This window comes from Vespula pensylvanica, chromosome 5 (assembly GCF_014466175.1).
Source record: "Vespula pensylvanica isolate Volc-1 chromosome 5, ASM1446617v1, whole genome shotgun sequence".
Lineage (NCBI taxonomy): Eukaryota > Metazoa > Arthropoda > Insecta > Hymenoptera > Vespidae > Vespula > Vespula pensylvanica.
Genome location: NC_057689.1, coordinates 7,807,321 through 7,829,433, shown reverse-complemented (window position 1 = coordinate 7,829,433; position 22,113 = coordinate 7,807,321). Strand labels below are relative to the sequence as shown.

The following is a 22,113-nucleotide window of genomic DNA, read 5'->3' as shown; positions in this document are numbered from 1 at the left end:
GCACGAGTCATGCTTTAGAATCGTTGTTGTAGAAAACGATTTGAGAACCTTCGCTTTAAAGTCCCACTTATCGAGCGCCTAGTTGGTATGATAATGTAATAAAATAAATGGAGGCTACTGCTTCCGAGCGATATAGTCTCCTACCTTTTCCTTTTACTCTCTATCTTTCTCTCTCCCTCTCTCTTTCTCTCTCCTTCTCTTTGTCTCTCTTTCTTTCTCTTTCTCTCTTTCGCTCTTTCTTTCTCCATCGTTCGTTCTCTCCTACTTACACTCCTATACTCCTCCCTTTTTGTTCCGACCATCGAAGTTGCCTTCGGTGAGTTAGCTCCGTCTCTTTTATTCCTTTTCACCCTCTTCATCCCGTTGGTTTCTCCTTCTCTCTCTCTCTCTCCTCTCTCTCTCTCTCTCTCTCTCTCTCTATATCTCTCTCTCTCTCTCTCTCTCTCTCTACCTATCTATCTATCTATCTCTTTCTCTCTCTATCTCTATCTCTCTCTTTAGCTCGTCCCTCGCAGCAGGTCGTTCGAAGAGGTAGGGGAGGAAGATCGAAAAGGTAGAAGGGAATGGGGTTTACCTCGAAAGCGAAATACAACAAGTCCTACCGCCATTGCTGGATCACCGTTCGGTGGAAGTTTTGTCGCTTGTCGCGAGTAAAGCGGGAGGGTTGGAAACCCCCTGTGCAACGAGTCATCCCCACTTCTCTTCAGAGGGCAACCGCCGTGCGGATCGTAGTTTAGAGGGAGTGAGAAAGACAGAGACGTCGAAAACTCCGCCCCTGCACCACAAGCTCGAGTCAATACTACCAGTGCCCTTCCGTCCCAGTTACCCTCGACCCCTTTCATCTTACTACCTCCCTCCACTTCTTCCCCATCGAAATTCGTTCCGCGTTGCGGCGGTTATCGGCATACCGATGTCTATGCTACGGTCAAACGCGGAAGCGAAGGATCGTTCGACGAGACGATTTTTTTTCTTTTTTTTTCTGGTTTTGTAGAAAGAAAACTAAGAGAGAGAGAAAGAGAGAGAGAGACAGAGAGAGAGCGAGAGAGAGAGAGAGAGAGAGAGAGAGAGAGAGAGAGAGAGAAAATAAATAAGTCAAGTCTATACATATGGACTTATTTTTCTAATATAAATTAAATATATAACATATTTCCTTTACGTACATATTTCTCTATTTATATATATATATATATATATATATATACAACTTATATAAATATATATATATATTGTACACAATTTATATACAAATATACTTGCATATTACATATATGTATATAAACAGAATCATGTGTATAAATTCATATACGTAAGTACAAGATACGTATTTATTTTATATTTAACTTCATTATTAATTAACAAAAAGAAATATGTAATTATAAAAATAGAAAAAAATTGATCGAGGAGATCGACGAAAATTAAAAAATTATCAATTCTTCTTCCGACGAAGAAACTTCACGGACGGTTCCTGATCTCAAATATAAAAAACATTAAGCACGCTCCCTCACACCCCCTCCCCCTCCCGTGCTCGCGTCAGGGTGTTTAACTCCCCGACTGCTTTGACAACTTAAGCAGGCCCTTAAACCTCGCTCAAGCCAGACGTAATTTATAAGCGAGCGAAGGGTAATTCCAGCGGGGATCGTCAAACTGCCATGTGGCAAACCCCCGTCAAGGGGAAGTCAGGGATTACATGGTGATAAATAAATATGTACTTTTATGCAACGAACCAACGTTACGCGGGGCGTAAGTACGAGCGAGTTACAACATTAGCCTTCGCGACGTCTTGCGTTGCTTTCGAGTTCCGAGGGGTTCGAACTCACCCTTCGCGATATAAAAATACAATCGGTAAATTCCAATAGGAATAACCCCCATAATATATTCCATCGATTTAATCAAAATTTGCCGATCGTTTAGCCGATTACACGATACACTGGGTATACCAAACAAACATGTACTTACTTACATATTTGCCCACTATTGCATCTCAATCATTTTATATTATTTCATATTTCTACTGTATATATTTATTTGAGTTTGTTCTTTCACAATATCTACTATTAATTCTTTTATTATTATCATTATAATGATTTTAAAGAAATAATCGTTGACAGTTTTGGAACACCCTGTATATGCATTATTAGTTTTTTCATTTGAGAGACAAATATGGTACTTACCTCGTTTCTGTTTTTTCTTTTTCTTTTTTTTTTTTTTTTCCCCTTAATATATTAAAGTTCGGCCAAAATGATGCATGCGTTATGAGATAAGTTAAAATTTGTAGATCTTTTAATCGCGTTTCTCTTTTATTACAAGTAATGACGTTATCGTTACATCGTTATGCATCGATCGAGTACGTACACTTTTACAATGAACAATATCACAACACGAAGTATAAAGGTTGAAGCACGGCTGAACATACGTCTATTTCATTTTTTTTCCTTCCTCTCTCTTTTCTTTTTTTTTTCTTTTTTTTTTTTTTTTTTCTTCTAACTTTACACCATCGAGGTAACAACTATATATTTATTTTTGGACATTCGTAGCGATGTATGTTAGTACGTGTAATATGTACGTCGTGCTTCTTTTGGAAGCCTCGTGAATCTTCCTCGTTCCGTATAACGAATAAATTAAAAATTATATTCGAAAAAGAAAAAAATGTTGAAGATAAAAAGGGAAGAAATAAAAAATAAAAAAATAAAGAATGAACGAAATGAGAAGACAAAGTTCAGATCGCTATCTTCTTTTCTCTCTCATACTCGACAACAATATACGTGATGCGTGTGGTGCGTATACGTGTATGTGTGTCTCTCTGCTGTCAGTATGTATGTGTATGTGAATCTCCTCGGAAATAATCTGTTCGACATATTCGAACCTATGGTTCGATAAACATCTTCTATATAATAAATAAATACACATATTTTTATACACTCATATTGCGACCGCCACAAACAACGATCTTTTCGATTTCCTCTTATTCTATTCCATTTTCATTTTCTCGCTTTCTCTTTTTAGATGCCGTTTCTTTCGTAGTATCGAAACAAGGTGCTATTTTCCGTATAACGATTCTCACCAAGTTCTCTCATCAAAATCCTCGTCTCCTCCCCCACCTTTTTTAGGCCATTTCATTTCTTCTTTCTCTTTCCAAAACTTTCGTTTCTTTGTAAAACGAAATGTTTGCCGGATATTTTCTTTTTGTTACGTAAAACATTTTCGTCGTCGTTGATCGTCGATCGTCGATCGTCGTCGATGATGGTTATTAGTTTTTATACATGTCGCAAAGCACTTTTTCCATGGGCGTATTACCGATGGTTCTGTGGAAATATATTAACTCTACTCTCGCTGCAGGTACTGCTCTCAGCAAGGGTAAAAGAAGTAGAAGTCTGCCGAAACGTGCCGGACTTCCTGGTTGTTGGGCTCTCGCGTGTTGTCCTAACATCACCTGAGCCTGATCTTGAAGATTTTCGATCTGACTGGAATCCTTCAGTCCACGAGTTTCTACGAGAAATGATAAGAAAGAATTTTCGAAAATAAATTTGGAAAAAGAAGTTATTACGAATGCGTAAGAAAATTAAATGAACGATAACGTCTTAATCGTGGCTTGGTACGGTCTTAATTCTTACAAGATAATTCTTTTTTATACGTGGCACAGTTTTAATCATCGATCGACGTCTATATTTTACAAAAGCTAACGTCAAAACCAATTTTAGAACGAGAACGACAAGAACGATGAATTGTACGAATTTCGCGAGAATTCTTTGTCGGCGGAGGACACTTAAAATGACAAAATACGTTTGGCTTGCGTATCTGATAAACGATGTAGTAAAGAAAAGAGAAAAAGAAAAAGAAAAGAGAAAAGAGAAAAAAAACATTCTCGTTTTACCTGGTCGAAAAAGTACGATGGCCTTCATGCAGGCAAACTCCGCTGGATCAACCATAACAGCTTTGTACCTTTGCAAGGTATCATGAAGGTGTCTTACATCAGCCGCAACTTGACTCGGTTTCCCAGTGGTGTTCTGCAGATGAAGCCCCGAATGTGGATGTTGGTGAGGCGAAAGGGTTAACGCCGTCAATTCGGGAGCACTGAAGAGAGGTGATGATTCGAGAGGTAGACACCATTGGACTGCATTTAGAAGGAAGAGCTCTGACCAGGCCTCCTCCAGTAAGATCACCTGAACGGATTGCGTGATTGCACGAGACAAGCGATGACAAGAATCCTCTGTTTTTTGTTTCGGCTCGAGTTTTCGCTCGGATATATATATATATATATATATATATATATATATATATATATATTATCATGGCTGTATTAATAGGTAGTACCTGATCTCTGAAGGGTAAACTCGCGAAGGAAGGAAGATTCTTCGCCCATTTAACAGCCATGAAGAGTAATCTTGCACTTGTCTCGTAGACGGTCTCAGCACTAGCCGGAGAATATAGAGAGGGTATGACAGGTGGAAGTTGAGTGCATCCACTTCTCTGAGGTGTCAATGGTTCCTCGTTCGTCACGTCTATGCTGTCCTCGGAAGCATTACCTATCCGAATTATTGGCCAATTTTATTTTACGAATTTCTTAGATATAGATCTTTTTGTCGGATAAGATGTTTCTATCGAAAAATAGTTGTAACGTCTTGATCAGATTGACAAGAGCCGGTATTGGGCTTACCATCTTCGGTCTCTTGTCTGGGAGGAGTCGCCGTAGTCGTTGAATTCGTCGTTGGTGCGATCGAAGGTAAAGGTAATGGTGTCGTGTATCTTGCCATTGCTAGAGATACCGGTGGTCTAGAAATTAAAGCGATAAACGATTTTATTTTTTTCATCGGCCAATTGGTATCGCTATAATGTCTTCTTCCGTTCATATCGCGTTTATGTATATCGCTCGATTCGCGTTAAAAGAGGAAGGATATCGAAATGATAAGAAAATCGACAGTTTCACGGCGGTGATCTGACGAATTTTGTTTGCGTACTGTGTCGACCGCCGTCTCTCGCCGTAATTTCGTTTTCGTCGATCTTTCGGGGTGGGTCAAGCGAGATAAACTCGTGCCAAACTCGCGAATTTATTTTTCTTTTTCTCTTGCCCTCTTAATAATACCCCGTTTTTATTTTCTTATTTTCTTTTACCTCAAACGTCCAAGAAAGATTTATTCGATTCTCCAGGCTTATGGTACGGATGACGTTGGCCGTCGGATCAGAGAAAGGCGCACGGTCGAAGTCCCGATAGTGATAACGGAGGTTAGCGAGTCTTTTTATTTTATATTATTAATTATTACTACATCGTTATTTTTCTTGTTGAACGAGAACGAAGAGAAACACGTAGAATATTCCTTTTAATTTTCCTTCGAGTCACATTTGCAATTATTAGATCTATAATTTGAAAGTATTTGATAAATGATGAAAATTAGAATCGTAGGAACATTGAGAATCTATTAAAAAATGTCTATTGAATATGATATGACAGAAAAGTTAACCCTATGATTAGTTTTCTATTCAATTATTAAAGATTATTTAGTATCAATGAAATGGATGTGAAAGAGAGAAACGACGATAAACGAAATATTATTGACAGATGAATTATATCGATTTTAGCATCCTGGAAATATTGGAAGAAGTGACTTGAGAAACTTGACGGCACTTGTGTTGTCGTAAAAGTCACATAGATGGTTGAGATGAGTGGGACGTTGTCGTCGTCGCCACAGCCGACGGCGACGACGTCTCATCGTAAGCATAAAAACGGTGAAATTTCGTCGACTATGATAAGCACGAACGAGATGATCTTACCAACCGGAAAGGATTTCACCGCTTGTTACATGGAACTCTGCAAGAAGTATCATCTGAGACCTTTACCGGTGATCTGCGTGACATTACCCTATAACTTGGACTTTACGACCGATCGCGTTAAGATGGAGGACTGGAGACCTATTCTGAACGCCTTGTCGCTTGATCGTAGCCTCAGGTCTCGTTACACTTTATCTTTACATCATTCTCTAGACGCCGAATAATTCGTATCAGTGATATCCTATCGTAGACTCGTAAATTTCTAGTTAATTTCTAGTTAAAGGAATAATAATTATAATAAGTTAATCAAAGATCCAGATAGTTTCTCGTCAATTATCGAACGGTAATTTCTTTTCATTCAGATCGATCAGCATACGTAGTAGATATCAATATCGCAAACCGTCGGAAGTTGGCAACGTGAGTTTCGAAGATAAAGTTCGATCGAAAGGTCCTGGTGCATTAACTCAATGTCTTCTGGAATGGCTATCCCATAGCATCGGGCAATGCGTGAGGAACTCGTACAGTTTGACTCGTCTGGAGCTAGAGGGTATACCCTTTCCGACGGACTGTTTGGCGGTCTTGTGCGTCGGCCTCGCTGGCACGGAAACGCTCGAACATCTTTCCTTTCAACGTTGTTACATCGGCGATGCTGGCTGCGAACTCGTCTGTCGTGCGATAACCGACGTACGAACGATCAGATCGTTGAATTTGAGCGATTGCGATCTTACGTCCAGGTTAGACGAGACTTGAGACCATAATCTATCATATTCACATAAGTCGTTTCTATTGATTACGTTAGTTTATTTATAATATCCTTTATAAACAGCGTTATGCAATAACGTAACGGGTTTCAATCTTTCTCGTCTTGTTAATATCTCGTTATTGTTATATATGCCTTATGTCATTTTCATGACGAACCATTCGATCGATTTTCACTCGACGGTATCGTATTAATTCGAATTAAAATTCAACGTAAGATGCGGCACGGTTCTAGCCGCCACCTTATCAAGGCAAGAATTATCGCTTTATCATGACACCTGGAAACAATCCCTGAGATATCGAGAGCCAAATATCGAAGCGATGCCTGGTCTACGCCGATTGACTCTCAGCGATAATCCTCGCTTGGGTGACTCCGTCGTATTGAAGATAATCGAAGCTATTAGAGATAGTCTATGGTTGAAGGCGGTCGACCTTCGGCATTGTGGCCTAACCGATCAGATAGGTGACGATCTTATCGGACTCCTGGAGCAGAATTCTTCTCTGACGGTTCTCGACGTACGACAGAATCCAAACATGAACGAAAATCTAATCGGTGAGATTTTACGACGTTTAGATGGTAAGGAAAATGGCGAGTACGGCTGGTTGAATTCGTCACGAAGAGATAGGAAGATATCTTCGATGAATCTTCAAATGAAGAATAATAACAAGAAGAGTAACAAGGAGAACGAGGTCAATGGTGCGTACAGGAAAAAAAATCAAAGAGAAGAAAGTTCGGTTTCGAATCCCGTTAACAGGTCGAAAATTTTAACTTCTTTTGTGAAAACACGAAAAGTGAATTATCAAAAGACGGAACGGAATGGAGCCGTGACACAGCCGTCCGATAAACCTTCCTTGCATCTAGATCTTCAGTCACGAATAAAACCGATCGTTGAGACGACGAATTCGCTCGAGGTAAGTGAATCGAGCGTTCGATACTCGGAGAAAATCGATTTGGAGAAAAAGAACGAAGAGAGAGAAGAGATCACGGCAATGATGAGAGAATTGATGCTGGCAAGAACGACTAACAATCATTTGTTGGAGGAAAGCAAACGTCAAGATCTTTTGATCGCACATGAAAAAGCAAAGCGTGAAATAGCCGAGACGAAACTGAGAGCGATGAGTGGCGACTTAGCCGATTTAGAAAATATATTGAGAGAGAAGGATCGAGAGACCGACGGTTTCTTATTGGTCAGTCAACGATCATTGAACGACATTTGTGCTTCGTTCGATAGATTGGTAGAATTATTGGAAAGTCTAACTAGAAATACGAGGTTCGATAAAAAGAATTCAGAGGAGGGTCTTTTGGTTAGCAAGGACGTGAAACATCGCGTTGACACTGTCGTTAGAAAGACGAAGTCTGAGAATCTAGGACGAGGATACGTCGTTGATATCGAGGACGAAGAACAGGAAGAAGAAATAATGGAGGAAGAAAATGAACTGGTCGTTGAATCATCCAGGTTAGTCTCTCTCTCTCTCTCTCTCTCTCTCTCTCTCTCTCTCTCTCTCTCTCTCTATTTCTTCGAATACCAAATCCATATATAATTTCATTTATAAATCTTATATCGATAGATTCGACAAGATTCAGAAGTTCGTAAAATCCGAAGGAGATGTAAGGAGGAAGCTACCTTCGCCAGTTACACCGGTACGAGTTGAAAGAAATATCGGCGACAATCCAGACGTAGTCGGACCTTCCTTGAAGAGTTGTGTTCTTGATCGTTTTGATGCTGGGGACAAATGTAACGTGTCTTCCGTGGACAGAGCAAGAAACATTTTCCTTCGTTTCGTCAACGGCGAAGTCGAAGGGAACTTTTTAATCGCCTGATAAAGAATCTATTTGAAATATCTATTAGCAAATGGAAAAGCAGTTAAGATTAGAGGTCGTTTGTATATCCACGTTTTTCTTAAGCTCTGTGATTGTACATGAAATAGATATCGTTTATCATTTTGCAATGGAAAGTTCACAAACGGTTCTTAGTAAAGAAAAGAGAGAAGATGCGATCGGGAACGTCGTCGTTTATCGCTTTTAACGTTCACCCCTTGGCACTCTATGGATTTTCCATTACTTCCGGCCTGGGTCGCCGGTTACTTGAAAAACGCCTATGCACGGGCTACCGGTCAAAGGTAATTTTTCATGATAGATCACGCTCGGCGTGGCGTGTCGCGAGCGATCTTGTTCGCAACGTGAATGGTGAAAGGTAAGTCGTTGCGCAGCACAAGATCAAACGTTCCAGCAACGTCGTCCGGTGTGTGCTCCTCTTTCTTCCTCTCTCTTGCTCTCTCTCTCTCTCTCTCTCTCTCTCTCTTTCTCTCGTTTTCTCTCTCTCTCTTTCTCTCTTTATCTCTCGACGTGTCGTCGATTATCGATCACCGTCGTCCTCGCTTTTACGCGTACGAAGCCTTTAAACGAGACCTCGTTTGCGTCACGATAATAAACGGTTCGATGCTGTTATGCTTTCCATTCTATTCCTCGTCGAGCGATCGTATAGAAACGGTAAAGATTAGAAATACGACGATTAGATGTTTAAGGACTTACCCGAAAACACCAACGGCTACTGCAGCCTCGCGAAGTGCCCTTTCTTGGTCCATCTCGACCAGTGCCTCCGGTCTTATAGTCGCTGTGTTTCTAGGTTGTCTTTCATTCTGAACAGCTGAAACGAAAAATATTATTTCCTTTACTCTCTCGAATTTTATTTTGTAAATTCGATGAGTTTGATTTTCAAGCACGATGGGTGGCGAACTCATTGAGAGGTAATTGAAATATTACGATGATTTCGCTTCGTTGCTTCTCGGCAGATTAATCAGGGAACAAACGCGCTCCGCCTTCAACGGCCAACCCCTCTCTCCATCTCTCTCTCTCCCTCTCTCTCTCTCTCTCTCTCTGTATCTATCCCTCATCTCTATCTCTTGTTCGCGTCTCGTCAAATTCACGTAACTCACGGTTATGTCATGCGAACATTGTGCGTTTGACAAGCACGGAGTTTAACGGACACGCAGAAATCAGCCACGTTATTGTTTGCCTGTATATTCGCCGTTAGGTAACTCCCATTCTACGAGCGTGGTATTCTCATCGGCGATCGATTCGTACGTTTCCACCACCCGATATTCTCCAAAGAGAATACTCTTCTCTCCTTTCTCCTCTTTTCTTTTTCATGGTTTTTTATTTTCTTGGAGGTCATTTTTAAAAATGATACGAGAGAACAAGGAGCATTTATTACGATAGATAGATAGATAAATGGATAGACCGATAGACAGATAGATAGGTAGGTAGATAGTTAGATAAAAAAATAGATAGATAGATAGATAGATAGATAGATAGAAACAGAGAGAAATATGTTTCATCGTTAGTTATAGCAGTAGGAATTAGTTAATTGTTATGTTACGATATATTCTATATAGAAAATACTGTACGTGGTATTTCGGTATTGATCAAATCGTCTATAATTATATAATTAATTTAAAACTGATCCACCATCGTCACCCGCAAACTTCGCCCTCGCGATCTCTAGCTAGCAGAGATAGAAAAAACAAGAGAATGAGACATAGAGACCGAGCGATCGGCTGTAAAAGAAGGCGTGTTTGGAAAAACATGGCAAAGAAACAAACGAGACAGTCTGTGTTCTCACAGACGAACGATTCGGCAACGACACGCGACACCTCGTGCGGCCAAATTACTTTCCGCGTCGTTCTTAACGCGCTCGTTTCGCGAATATATTCAAATGAGCGCGCTTTGATCTTCGTAGTCATTCGATCGTCACGAAAACGATGTGTCATCTCGTTTGTAAGAAAAAGAGAGAAAGAGAGAGAGAGAGAGAGAGAGAGAGAGAGAGAGAGAGAGAGAGAGAAGCGACACGATCGAAAAGGACACAAGCTGGTAGTGTAAAAATTTAACGAGCGTCGAAGGGCTTGCGATACCTCGTCGAAACTCGTATCGCGTAAAGAGGACTGACTGAGTGAATCCCTGGAAGGGACAAAGTCGAAACGCAAAGAAAAAGGTCCGCTAAAAAAAGATTGCAAAAAAAAAAAAAATGAGAGAAAGAGAGAGATAGAAAGCAAGATTCTCGTGAACACGCGGCGTTAAGCTTTAATGGAGCCACGATAAGGGCACTCAGTGGCGCGTAATGCTCGAGTAGAAGCATTTTTCTAGGCTGCGGAGAATGAGTGGAGTACAGGAAGGTGGGCATCCTTTTAAACCGTGCCACGGTTGTGCAGTAATTTCGTAATAATAAAAAAGCGTGTCGGCTCGCTTTACTTTCGTCGCGTTGCTGCCTGCTGAGCGGCTTAATAGGGTCCCTCTTGTCTCTTGCCGAGCCTTTTCCTCGTCGTCCTTCATTCTCTCTCTCTCTCTCTCTCTCTCTCTCTCTCTCTCTCTCTCTCTCTCTCTCTCTCTCTCTCTCTCTCTCTTTCTGTCACACGTTCTCTCTTATTCCCTTTTTTCTATCCTTTTCTCTCCGTTTTGACTCCCATCTTTTTTCTGAACCACGCTATCCTCCATTCGAAGAGATAAACGCTCGTCGCCCTTTACCCTACGGCATTTCTCTCTCTCTATCTATCTCTCTCTATCTCTCTCTATCTCTCTCTCTCTTTCTTTCTATCTTGTGCTTTTCTCGCACGTACGTAGGTAGAAGTGTAATAATTGCAAATGGATGGGAATCGTAGCGGGTGGCTGAAGGACGGGAGTCGAAAGACTCAGATTTCCGCATGCACATCGCACGAAGTACCGCCTGCTTGCATACGTTTATTTCCTCCAATTAACCCTTCGGGCCGTTCGAGAGCCACGCGACCATCGTTAACGACTGTAGTGTTTACGATGGCAAAGGACGACCGCGACACCGGCAACGGAGTTTTGTCTAATGGTGGTAGTAGTGGTTATCCTGGTAGTTGTGGCGAACCACAGGAACGAGCTTTCTACGGCAAACTATCCTTCTTCTTCGATTTAGCGATACTTGCGTCATTCCTTCTAATGAGGCGAACGATTTGAGAATTATTCTAACGAACGTTGGATTTGAGATTCATAAGTAATACGAAATTTTAGATTTTCTAGTAATAGAAATTTTATAATGAACTGTTTCTTTTTCTTTCCTTTTTTTTTCCCGTTTTTTAATACTTCTACAAATATATTTTTAGACAGAAGGTGACGTAAAAAGATTTCTTAATGGTACGATAATTTGCGTGGGCACGGTATAGAAGAATTGTTAATTAAGCAATTATCACATTAACAATTAACAATTAACAAATTATCAGGATTAATAGAAAATCGATATTTATTGATTGATTGATTTAAATGAAAGGTGACGTGCCAATTCGTACATCCTTGAAACAAGATAAAATTCTACGAGAAGTCTATAAACTAGTATCGAGTGAACGATACTGGAATCTAAGATTAACCTGTTCGGAAAGAGCGAGAATCGCAATAATTCTCGTTAAACTCGTACGAAACGACGGCGTTGACGTCGACGACGAAGTTCTGCTGCGTCGATTCGATCCAATTCTACCTTACGACGTCGACGTCGAGTTCGGCAATAAGAAAGTTAGCGGTAAGGCGAAACGAGATTGCACGAGGAGGACGAGGGGGAAAAGGAAAAGAATATAGAGAGGGGTGTGAGAGGGAAAAGGAGGAAGAGCGAGAGAGAGAGAGAGAGAGAGAGAGAGAGAGAGAGAGAGAGAGAGAAAGAAAGAAGCGAAAGAAGAGAAGCAGGTGCTGCCGTGTCTCGTCGAGAGGCATTAAGAGTTGAATCGAACGATTCTAGAAGCATCGGCATACTCTTCCTTCACCTCCTCCTCCTCCCCCATCTCAACCAGCTTCATCCCTCCTTCCGTTCCCTCCAACACTTTCTCCTCATTCCTTCGTTTATTCTCATCTTTTACTATCTACAACCAAACCGTTGGTTGGTCCCTACTCTTTCTATCTCGCGAAACGCGTTCTCTCCGTTCTCATCCAGTTATTTATGTCGCGAACATAAAGGGCCCTCCTCCATCGAATTTCCTGATCGCAATACACAGGGGACGTCTACTCTGATTGATTCGAGAACGGATTATCCAAAGGTATCGTTTCGGTAGTCTCCCACCGAGCGATCGACTTCTATCGTTTCTTTCGATATGATTCCCTGGCAAAACGATATTCCCGATTACTTAATTTTTTAATTCGATCATTTTCAACTTACCGTCTTTGTTCATTCCCATTTGCATGCATTTTTTCAGGCGACACGCTTGACATTGATTTCTGTGTGCCTTGTCCACGACGCATCTTCCTGTTCCAGCCTGACACCTGTAACAAAAAGAAATAGTTTTGTAATACCGTGTTTTCGCGGTGTTCGAAATGATGAAAAATTGTTTCATCGATTTTGCCGAATAAGATCGTAGAGTCGAATGGAGATAGATCGAGAGTTTTTGGCTGTTACTATTAGAGAGCAAGACGATAAACTCCTGGGCTCGCTCGTCGAAAATCCAGGCTGCGCACTCGGGAGATGGCGTTAAATTCGATTACTTTCATTGTTGAGCTAACCCGGTTATCCCTTGGAGCGGAGTAACGTAAAGAGCCGACCAACCGGGGGTCACGTACCTTCTTCTTATCCCCCTTAATCTCGTCCAATCCCGCGGTAGCGCCGGTACACTTCGTTCTCCGCGAGCCTCCAGAAGGGACCAAGTCTTCTTTCCTTTATTCTTTCGCTTTTCTTAGTGCGAGAAAAAGTCGAATCGCGTTTCTATCGAATTCGATCACCGATCAGAATATTACGATTCTAGTTCGAACAGATAGAGAGATAGACAGACGGACAGATAGACAGACAGACCGATAAAAACGGATAGAGATGGAAAAAGATGCGATAGAAAGAAAGAGATAGAAAAGAAGAAGAAAGAGAGAAAGAGAGAGAGAGAGAGAGAGAGAGAGAGAAAGATGAAGAAAGTTCAAAAGGATTAACAGTAGGGTAACAGCGTTGATCAATTTAGTTGTAATTGTTAGCACGATTTTAACTGACGTCAGTCAGAAGGAGCTGAGAATCGGGCGAAACAAACAACGAACGGGCTAGGTCGACTGGGTGATGGAGAAGGAGGATGGAGCTTGAGATATCCGGTCGGTCGACCATCCTGACCCGAGGCGATTGGAACGCGACGAGAACGGATCCAAAGCGACCGGGCATCGAAGGGTGGCTGCGTGCCGTGCCAGCGGGTGGCGTCGCACAAATTGATTTGCGTTCACACCCCGTCGGAGCTCGAACACACACGAACTCTCGCACACTCGCGGTAGGACACACTCTTGGACTGGGCACATGCGATGGGGGACACCCAAGAGAGAAAGAGAGAGAACGAGAGAGAGAGAAAGAGAGAGAGAGAGATAGAACGAACGGACTCCTCTTCCTTTCCATTCACCCTTCAGAACCACATCACGCATTTATTTACCCGACTCTTCTTCCTCGACCCTCTTTTCCTCTCTCTCTCTCTCTTTCTCTATCTTTCTCTCTTTCTCATACTTCTTCGATCGAGCGGAATCTTTGCACGTGCTTCGACGGTCATTCTTTCTCTCTCCCAAGAGAGATTTTAACATTGGAGAAAATTATCCTTCTTTTTTACAATCTCGATAGTAGTCCTTAAAATCGAGATATGTCACGTAAAAGGGTTTCCTATTAACGAGTTAAGAGATTTCGAATCTTATCCGATCGAGGATGCGTTTAATTTTATTCGGAAATTGATAGGATCGGCCGGTCAAAGTAGTGTCGAGCTTACGGTTAATCCGTCGATTGTGGTCGGCGCGACGTCGGGACGCATCTGTCGCAGCTCTCTTTCTCTTTCTCTCTCTCTCTTTTTCTCTCTCTCTTTCTTTATCTCTCTCTCTCTCTCTCTCTCTCTCTCTCTCTTTTTCTTTCTCTCACCGGAGCTAGCGAACCCCTGCACTTTTCCCCTTACCGAGTAATTGGTTATCTGTGCGAAGGCTCTTCGGTCTTTACCGCGTTACGACCATCTGACAGGAACGGATACTGGGAGAATAAAAAAAGGTGAACGGCGTTACGATGACCTCAAAAAGGATCGATTAAAACGTACTTGTCCAAGAAGAGCGAGGGATCGACGACCGGCTTCTCTTCGTTCTCTCGTAGCGTTCACGAACTCATCAAAAGGCCGGCTCGATATTGTTGTTTTATTGTAACAGGTGTTAAAGAAATACAGACGTAATTGTTTTCCTTATGACCGTAGATACATCGCTCGTACCGCTTTCGTTTCGATGATTGAAATATTTGCTTTACGATTCGGTCGGTGTTTGCTAACTTATTTGTTCAGCGGTATTTGGTGAAAACACTTGGCAAAGGTTATGATCGCCGAGTTAGTTTCTTTCTTATCGATGAATGTTCGATCTGTTTTCTAAACCGTATATATTATTACGTGTTGCAATATTTTGTCAATATGTCTTTCGATCCATGGATCTTTTTAAATTGATTCGTAATTTATTTATATTTAAATCAACATTTATGTACATCTGTAAAAGCTTACTTTGTAGATGAAAAGATGTGAAAGATAAAAGAAGAAAAAAAGAAAGAGGGAGAGAGAGAGAAAGAGAGAGAGAGAGAGAAGAGGATATCATGGGTTAATAGTTTATATACCGAGTATCCTTGGCAAGGATATGACACTCCTTGTAAAGCTAAAACGGCGAAGAGAAGCGGGGAGTGGATCGAGGGTGGTAACGTAAAGAGGATCGTGAACGTAGCAGACACCGATTCTGAGTTGAGAGGGATTCGATGGAGATGGATCGCCGTTCCCAAGGGATGCTAATAGTTCCTCGAACGGCCCGCGGAGCTTTGCCACTGGCTCGATCGCGCGTATACGGGTTAGCTACGATGGGCCCTTGTGTTGGTCGAGCTCGAACATTATGCCGTTCTGCATTGTTGCCCGGTATTACGATGAGCCCACTCGACTCGAGCCACATGGCGCCACCCGACTATAACCTTCCACTTTCCCGCTTGATCCTAGTACTCAAAGGTATCTCTCTTTTATCTATATTTTCATTTTCAACAAGAGACAATTTTACAATGGTTAAGAAACTCTATAAAGAAGACGTTTATATGTCGTCTTTTTACATTGGACCTACGTGAAATAGCGAAATTTCGTTGACGGATCGTTTAGTTTTCTAACGAGAAATCAAGGGAGTCGAGATTTTTTAAAGAGACTCACCTGTATATCAGTTTACGTCTGACGCTTCTTTTGAAGAATCCACTGCAACCATTACACGCGAGAATCCCATAATGTTTCCCAGAACTGGTATCGCCACAGACGACGCATATCAGGCCAAGACTTCGAGGTGTCTTGCTACTGTGTTGCGATTGTTGTTGCTGCTGTTGTTGTTGCTGTTGTTGTTGTTGTTGTTGCTGTTGATGCTGTTGTTGAACTTGACTCAAGAGATGGGGATGACCGTTACCGATTGCCGTAAGATACGGAGATCTTGCGAGAGGAAAATCCGTTGGCATTCCTCTGCAAAGTGGTACAGGACATTCTTGTACCGGCCTCGAAGCGTAAGGATCATGACTGGATGTCGAACCTGTCGCACCTAAAGGACTGTAACGTTCCGGTAATCCAGGAGATATCACACTACTCTCACCCGAATCTGTAACAAATTATCATACGAAATACTAAATCGATGAAATCTTTTTTTTTTTTGTTTTTTTTTCTCGAATGAAAATTTCAACAAGATGTTTTATCTATCTCTTTAAACGTATTATTCTACCTTTTGTTAACACCAACGTTCACGTATTATTTATTAATTTACTTTCGATATAACCAGACTTTGCACAATTGTCGAAACGCTGATTTAACGAAGGAAAGAGAAAAGAAAAAAAATGTAGGAAGAAAATGTTGACGCAGCGTATTTTCGAATTTAGGTTTATTCTCTCCGGAATATAAATAAAACTTTGATTTTCTTTCTTATCGCAATTCTTTTCTTTTCACGTGTAACATTAATCACGCGTTAAAGAGCAAGGAAAGATGAACGAAACGATGTATCGTATATTTTCGTACGAAAAATTTCTCCAATATTTCTTGTCTTTTCGTTTTTTATTTATTTCTTTTCTTTTCTTTTTTTTTATTATACTTTCTCTTAAAATCGCTTCGATTATCGAAGACCACGACGAAAGGATTTACGATTAGGGATGAGACTTCTAGCTGGGCTCTCGAACGATTCGTTCGATTTGATCGGTCCTACTGTCGTACCAAGCTAATCCTAGAAATCTCTTTCGCGTGTTCCGATATCCAAGCGACCCCAACTGCAAGGATGTGAAAGAGAAACTGCCCTGACCTCCCCTCTTCTTTCTAACCCCCAACCCCTTCCCACTTTCTGCACCTCCTACCGATGCTCTCCACCCTTGATTGATTCTCACGAAGGAGGGTCCGTAAACAGAACGATCGCATATAAAATAATTGCGCGCTCTTCGAACTTAATACGATAACGTTATGGATCGCCACGTAGAATTTACAAGTTATTCTTTGATGACTGGATGTTAATAGCGTATACATAAGTATATATTTACTTAGTTTATTGAACGTATTCAAGGATCTTAAAACACGAAGAAAAAATAGAATACGAATCTTGTTTTCTTTTCTTTTCTTTTTCTTTTTTTTTTTTTATTATACGAAGCTTATAATACAAGAACTTTCTTTGAAAGCGCGTTCAACATGCGTCTTATTAAAAAGAAGAACATTCGAGGTTATTTAAAATCGTTCAAACATTGAATACGCGGGCAGCACCCTTTGTTTCAAAGTTATTACGATGAAATACGATCGGAATTAAAGTCCTCAAAAAATTACCGACATGGATCTTTTCCTCTATCGAAGAAGAAGTCGTCCGTGTTTCTTTTTATTTCCCTTTGGGAGACGACACCGTTTCGTCTTCGATTCCCCTTAAGGATTACGACCAGGGATCGTAGAGGCAAACAGTATTTACATCGAGAAATGAGTTTTGAAAAAGCTCAGAAAGTAAAGAGATTTCTTTGGCATAAATATTTATATTGTTTCCTTCTTGTTCCTCTTTTTAAGGAAGGGTCGTAAAGGAATCTTTGAGAAAAATGGAAGATCCCTGACAAAGCCGTTGATTAAATATTGCCAATTAATAAATAGATTAAAAGGGCACTTGTTGTAATACCTTTGCTAACAAAGCAGACCTAATAAAACGAAAAAGTAGTAAAACGAAATGCGATTTTTCACTCGATTCTATTAGTCACGGCCGCGACTCTATCGTAGAAATCGTATTTGTCGATCGAACGCTCGTTCGGATTGCTCGTTAAATGCCATGGGGTCGAAAGCATTCATGACGAGAGGAAAAAAGAGAGAGAAAAAAAAGGAAAGAAAGAAAATTACCAGTCACCCTTTTTCATATATATATATTCCCTTGACGTTATTTTTTACGAAGGAACTACATATCTACTATCATCTACCTACTTACTTACCTATCTACCTACCTACCTACTAACCAAATTAAAAAAATACTATATTAATCTCTGAAAATGGAACTAGCTCCGATAAAAAGGTTCGAACCCGAAGGGTTCTATACACCTTCCGTCTTCGAAGTTACCCTTTCAACCGGCCGACGAGTTTAACCATGAAAATATTCTGAGAGTTTCAGCGTGAAAAGCATCGGAGCGTCCCTCGAAATATACCACCGTTTGCCGATCTCTCTCTCTCTCTCTCTCTCTCTCTCTCTCTCCTCCCTCTCTCTCCCAACCGCTCGAGTATCCAACGATGATCCCGTAATACGAGGGACGCAGGTGGCGCCTCGCCATCCGCCAGCATTGATATGCTAATGAAATTTGACGCCCCTGCTGTCGCCTCTCTCTCTCTCTCATCTCTCTCTTTCTACCTATCTATCTATCTATCTATCTATCTATCTATCTATCTATCTATCTATCTATCTATCTATCTATCTATCTATCTATCTATCTATCTATCTATCTATCTATCTATCTATCTATCTATCTCTTTCTCTCTCTCTCTTTCTCATTCTCTACACATCGTATACGTATACATGTTTTCTCTATGTCCGTGTTACCTATCCGTTCATTCTCTCTCTCTCTCTCTCTCTCTCTCTCGCTCTCTCTCGCTCTCTCTTTCTTCCTCTCTCCCTCATCGTAGATTTCAATTCTGAGGCTTCGAGACGTCGAGACACTTTCTTCTTTCTCGTTTAACCCCGCACATTCGACGAGGCTTGGCATCGTGTCGTGCATTCCGCCAGGCCATACCGAAATTTCATTACTCTAATGGCCTAACGATGTTGCCCCTGTCCTATTGTGTATACACATATACACAGACGTAATCACACCCATACAACCGTATACGCAAGAATCCTCATTGTGCGAGGATCGTTCCTGTATTATTGTTTTCGATGCGTGTGCATCGTACCTACGCATTGGATTTAACTGATAACGACATTATGAGAGCTTTCGGAAGCATCGAATCAAAGGAATAATCGTGCGAGCGTACGTCGTGAATGTTACGTGTGACACGAGCGTGATCGCTCGTAGATTGATTTTATCGAACGCGAGAGTCTATCTTTACTCTCTCATAGTGAATGAATCTATTCGATAGGAATCCGATTATATACGATGCCCGTGCGATAGCCATTTTATCGTTCTTTAAAAGTTCTTTTTTTATTAGACTCGACGTACAAATAGTAGATGACAACATGACTTTTCTTCTCTCTCGTTTAATTAATTACCACGATCGTGACGCGTACCTACGACAGAGAGAAAGAGAGAGAAAAAGAGAGAGAAAGGAATAAACACGTCATTTAATTATCTCGGTTGCTGTAAACTACGTTACTCGCGTAGTTTTTTGCCCATTTCGTGACTCCGTCTAAGGGAAATTTCATTTCTGATGATTTACATGCTCATCTCTCTCTCTCTCTCTCTTTTTCTCTCTTTCTCTCTCTCTCTCTCTCTCTCTGTCTCTGTCTCTGTCTCTGTCTCTCTTTTTAATATTCCTTTACGTTTCGAAAAAAGCCAAAAAAGAAAAGAAAGGACAAGATAGCCAAAGTAATATCGTTTGTTAACGCTCACCGTGACGGATGCTGAGTGGACTTGCAGGACTTCGAGGATGCTCAGAACCCGTTTCGTTTTGTGATTGCTGCTGCTGATGCTGCAGATCGGCAGAAGTACCAACGGTCGTTGCTCCGTTCATGATGTTTTCTCGATGATCATCGAATCTCACCAACGGAACTTCACCTTAAACGTAACGAGATAAGAAATAGAAAAGTCTCGAAATTATGAATCTCTTTTAAGATATTCAATCTCATAAGGTAATATATACATATTGAAATTGTGCAATCGAACGATTGAAACATCAAAAGGGTATTGCGTTATAACATTATTTTTATAACTTCGTTTAAATTTTTTTTGATCGCGCTATTGATAGCATAACGTTCGATAGTTCTCAATCTTGAAAATTTCATTGTCCCGAAACTATCTTTTTACAATATCAAATACATCTCATGAACACATAGGTAGCTTTCTCAATTACGTATTACGAGTATTTACAGGTATTATTAAAACGTATCACGTTATTTCTACGACACAAATTTTCACTATTTTTTCACATTTTTTCTTTTTCCACAAACAAATTCATCGTGAAATTATCACTTTTACAACAATCATCATTCTCGCGTAGTATTTTCGAATGGAAGATTTCAACTGATTTTTTTCTTCCCTTCGTAGATTGATTTTCGATAATCGATGAGCAATAAGAAAGAAAAAAAAAAAATAGAATAAAGAATCTTGATAGATATAGAAAAAGTAAATGAATGTACTCACCAAGTCCCGGCTCGCCGAGAAAATCTCTGATCCTTTCCGTGATTCTTCCGTTTTTTTTACCCCTTATAATTCAATTTAACACTCGTTCAACACGCGATTTAACGACAACGAGATACTCTTATCGTGTTTATACGCAACGAAGGAGCAAAGTGAACCAATTGCACCGAATGTCCGTTACGATGTGAAGCAAAGGTCGCAAAGGATCGTAAGAGAACAGAGAAGTGGAAGAAGAACGACAAAGAGAAGGAGGAGGAGGAGGAGGAGGAGGAGGACTAGAAGGACGTAGATAGTTAAGAAAGAGGAGAAAAGATAGAAGAAATGGAAGAAGAAGAAGAAGAAGAAGAGGGAAAAGTGAGAAGGAGAGATTAGGAAAGAACAGGCCAACGACGAGCAGAGCAAGCGAGTCTCGAACTAAGTTCTCCCGGCGACTAACAAGACGACGAGGCTCGCATCTCGTGTCTCTTCGCGTTCCTAGTCGACTCGTTGCTGTTCGTCGTGTTCCTCGTCGTCGAGATAGAACAACGTCGACATCGTGCTGCCAATTGAAGTCTAGTATATCCGTCGGTCTCCGTCGGTTCTCATACTTCGAACGCGTGGGTGCGAGGAAGAGAGAGAGAGAATGGAGAAAGAGATAGATAGAGAGAGCGAGAGAGAAAGAGATAGAGATAAAATGGGAGTGCGAGAGAGATAGAATGAGAAAGAGGTAAGAGTGGGCTCTCGCGCCGATTGGTCGACCGACACTTTTGAAGGCGGGATCAGGAGGCAACGGCGGAAAAACGACAAAAACGAGGAAGGCCAGGATTTAACCTATAGCCAGCACGTTTGACGCGCGATGCGAGCCTCCTGCAAGTCTGACTAGTAGGACGCCTGCGCACCACCTATAACCTGCCACAGCGCTAGGATCCTCGCTCATTCATCCTTCTCCCCTCTCCGCCGTTTCCCCTGGCCTCTCGCCCCATGGTACAATTGTTGATCGTTGGCTACGCTCTGCTCCTCAATCCCTTCCTCCCACCACTCGTCCTCTTTCTCCCAACGCTCGCTCCCTTCCATACAAACCGCTTCTATCCGATAGGTCCCTTTCGTACTGCCTCTCGACGGCAGAGTGGGGGATCGCAACTTCGAATATCGGAGTAGAGAGGGTTGTTGGTTGTTCGATCGAACGACGAGATCGACGGGCAACGATCGGAGCAGCGACCGTCAAACTCCGATGCTTTACTAATACTACTACCACCACTACCATCGCCACCATCACCACCACCACTACTACTTCTAATACTAACACTAATACTAATATTGCTTACTGCTATTACTACTGCTACTGTTGTTATTACTATTACTATTGTCATTACTGCTGCTATTACTACTACTGTTGCTATCGTTACCACTATTACTACTGTTTTGTTACTACTATTACTGCTGCTGTTATTACTACTAGTACTATTCTTATTATTACTCTCTTAATTCTCTCTGACGTCTCGATCTTTTCTATCTAAACAAACTTTACAGAACACTGATCAATAGATACTAATTCATAAATACAGGAATATACATAAATAAATCATATAGTTATTCCATTGGCAAATTATTCTTTTTAAAACGTAGCAATTTGATTAGTCTATTTGCTTCTTACAATCCTATAGACGAAACAATTCACTCTTGTGGGACGCAACAGCATCGATCAGACCAGTCACGTTCATCAACAGATCGCGTTTCCTGGAAAGTAAAGTTCTACGGTAAGCCGAGAGTATCTATGTTGGTAAGTAGTAGTGGTAGTGGTGGTAGTGGTGGTGGTGGTGGTGGTGTTGGTGATAGTAGT

General features: G+C 41.2%; 2 protein-coding genes across 2 annotated transcripts; one reads left to right on the top strand and one right to left on the bottom strand.

Annotated features, from left to right (window-relative positions):
• Window positions 1-2,278: 2,278 nt before the first annotated feature.
• Window positions 2,279-20,507, bottom strand: LOC122629330 (photoreceptor-specific nuclear receptor-like). The gene is made up of 9 exons (XM_043812678.1): window positions 20,298-20,507; window positions 19,548-19,712; window positions 15,679-16,108; window positions 12,684-12,787; window positions 9,056-9,170; window positions 4,655-4,770; window positions 4,312-4,523; window positions 3,872-4,160; window positions 2,279-3,486 (listed from the first exon to the last, which is right to left on the bottom strand). The coding sequence occupies exons 2-9, from the start codon at window positions 19,666-19,668 to the stop codon at window positions 3,248-3,250; spliced, it is 1,626 nt and encodes a 541-aa protein (XP_043668613.1). The 5' UTR covers window positions 19,669-19,712; window positions 20,298-20,507; the 3' UTR covers window positions 2,279-3,247.
• Window positions 5,237-9,690, top strand: LOC122629331 (centrosomal protein of 78 kDa-like). The gene is made up of 4 exons (XM_043812679.1): window positions 5,237-5,941; window positions 6,126-6,497; window positions 6,741-7,979; window positions 8,092-9,690. Exons 1-4 carry the CDS (start codon window positions 5,646-5,648, stop codon window positions 8,342-8,344), a joined length of 2,160 nt encoding a protein of 719 aa, XP_043668614.1. The 5' UTR covers window positions 5,237-5,645; the 3' UTR covers window positions 8,345-9,690.
• Window positions 20,508-22,113: the final 1,606 nt, after the last annotated feature.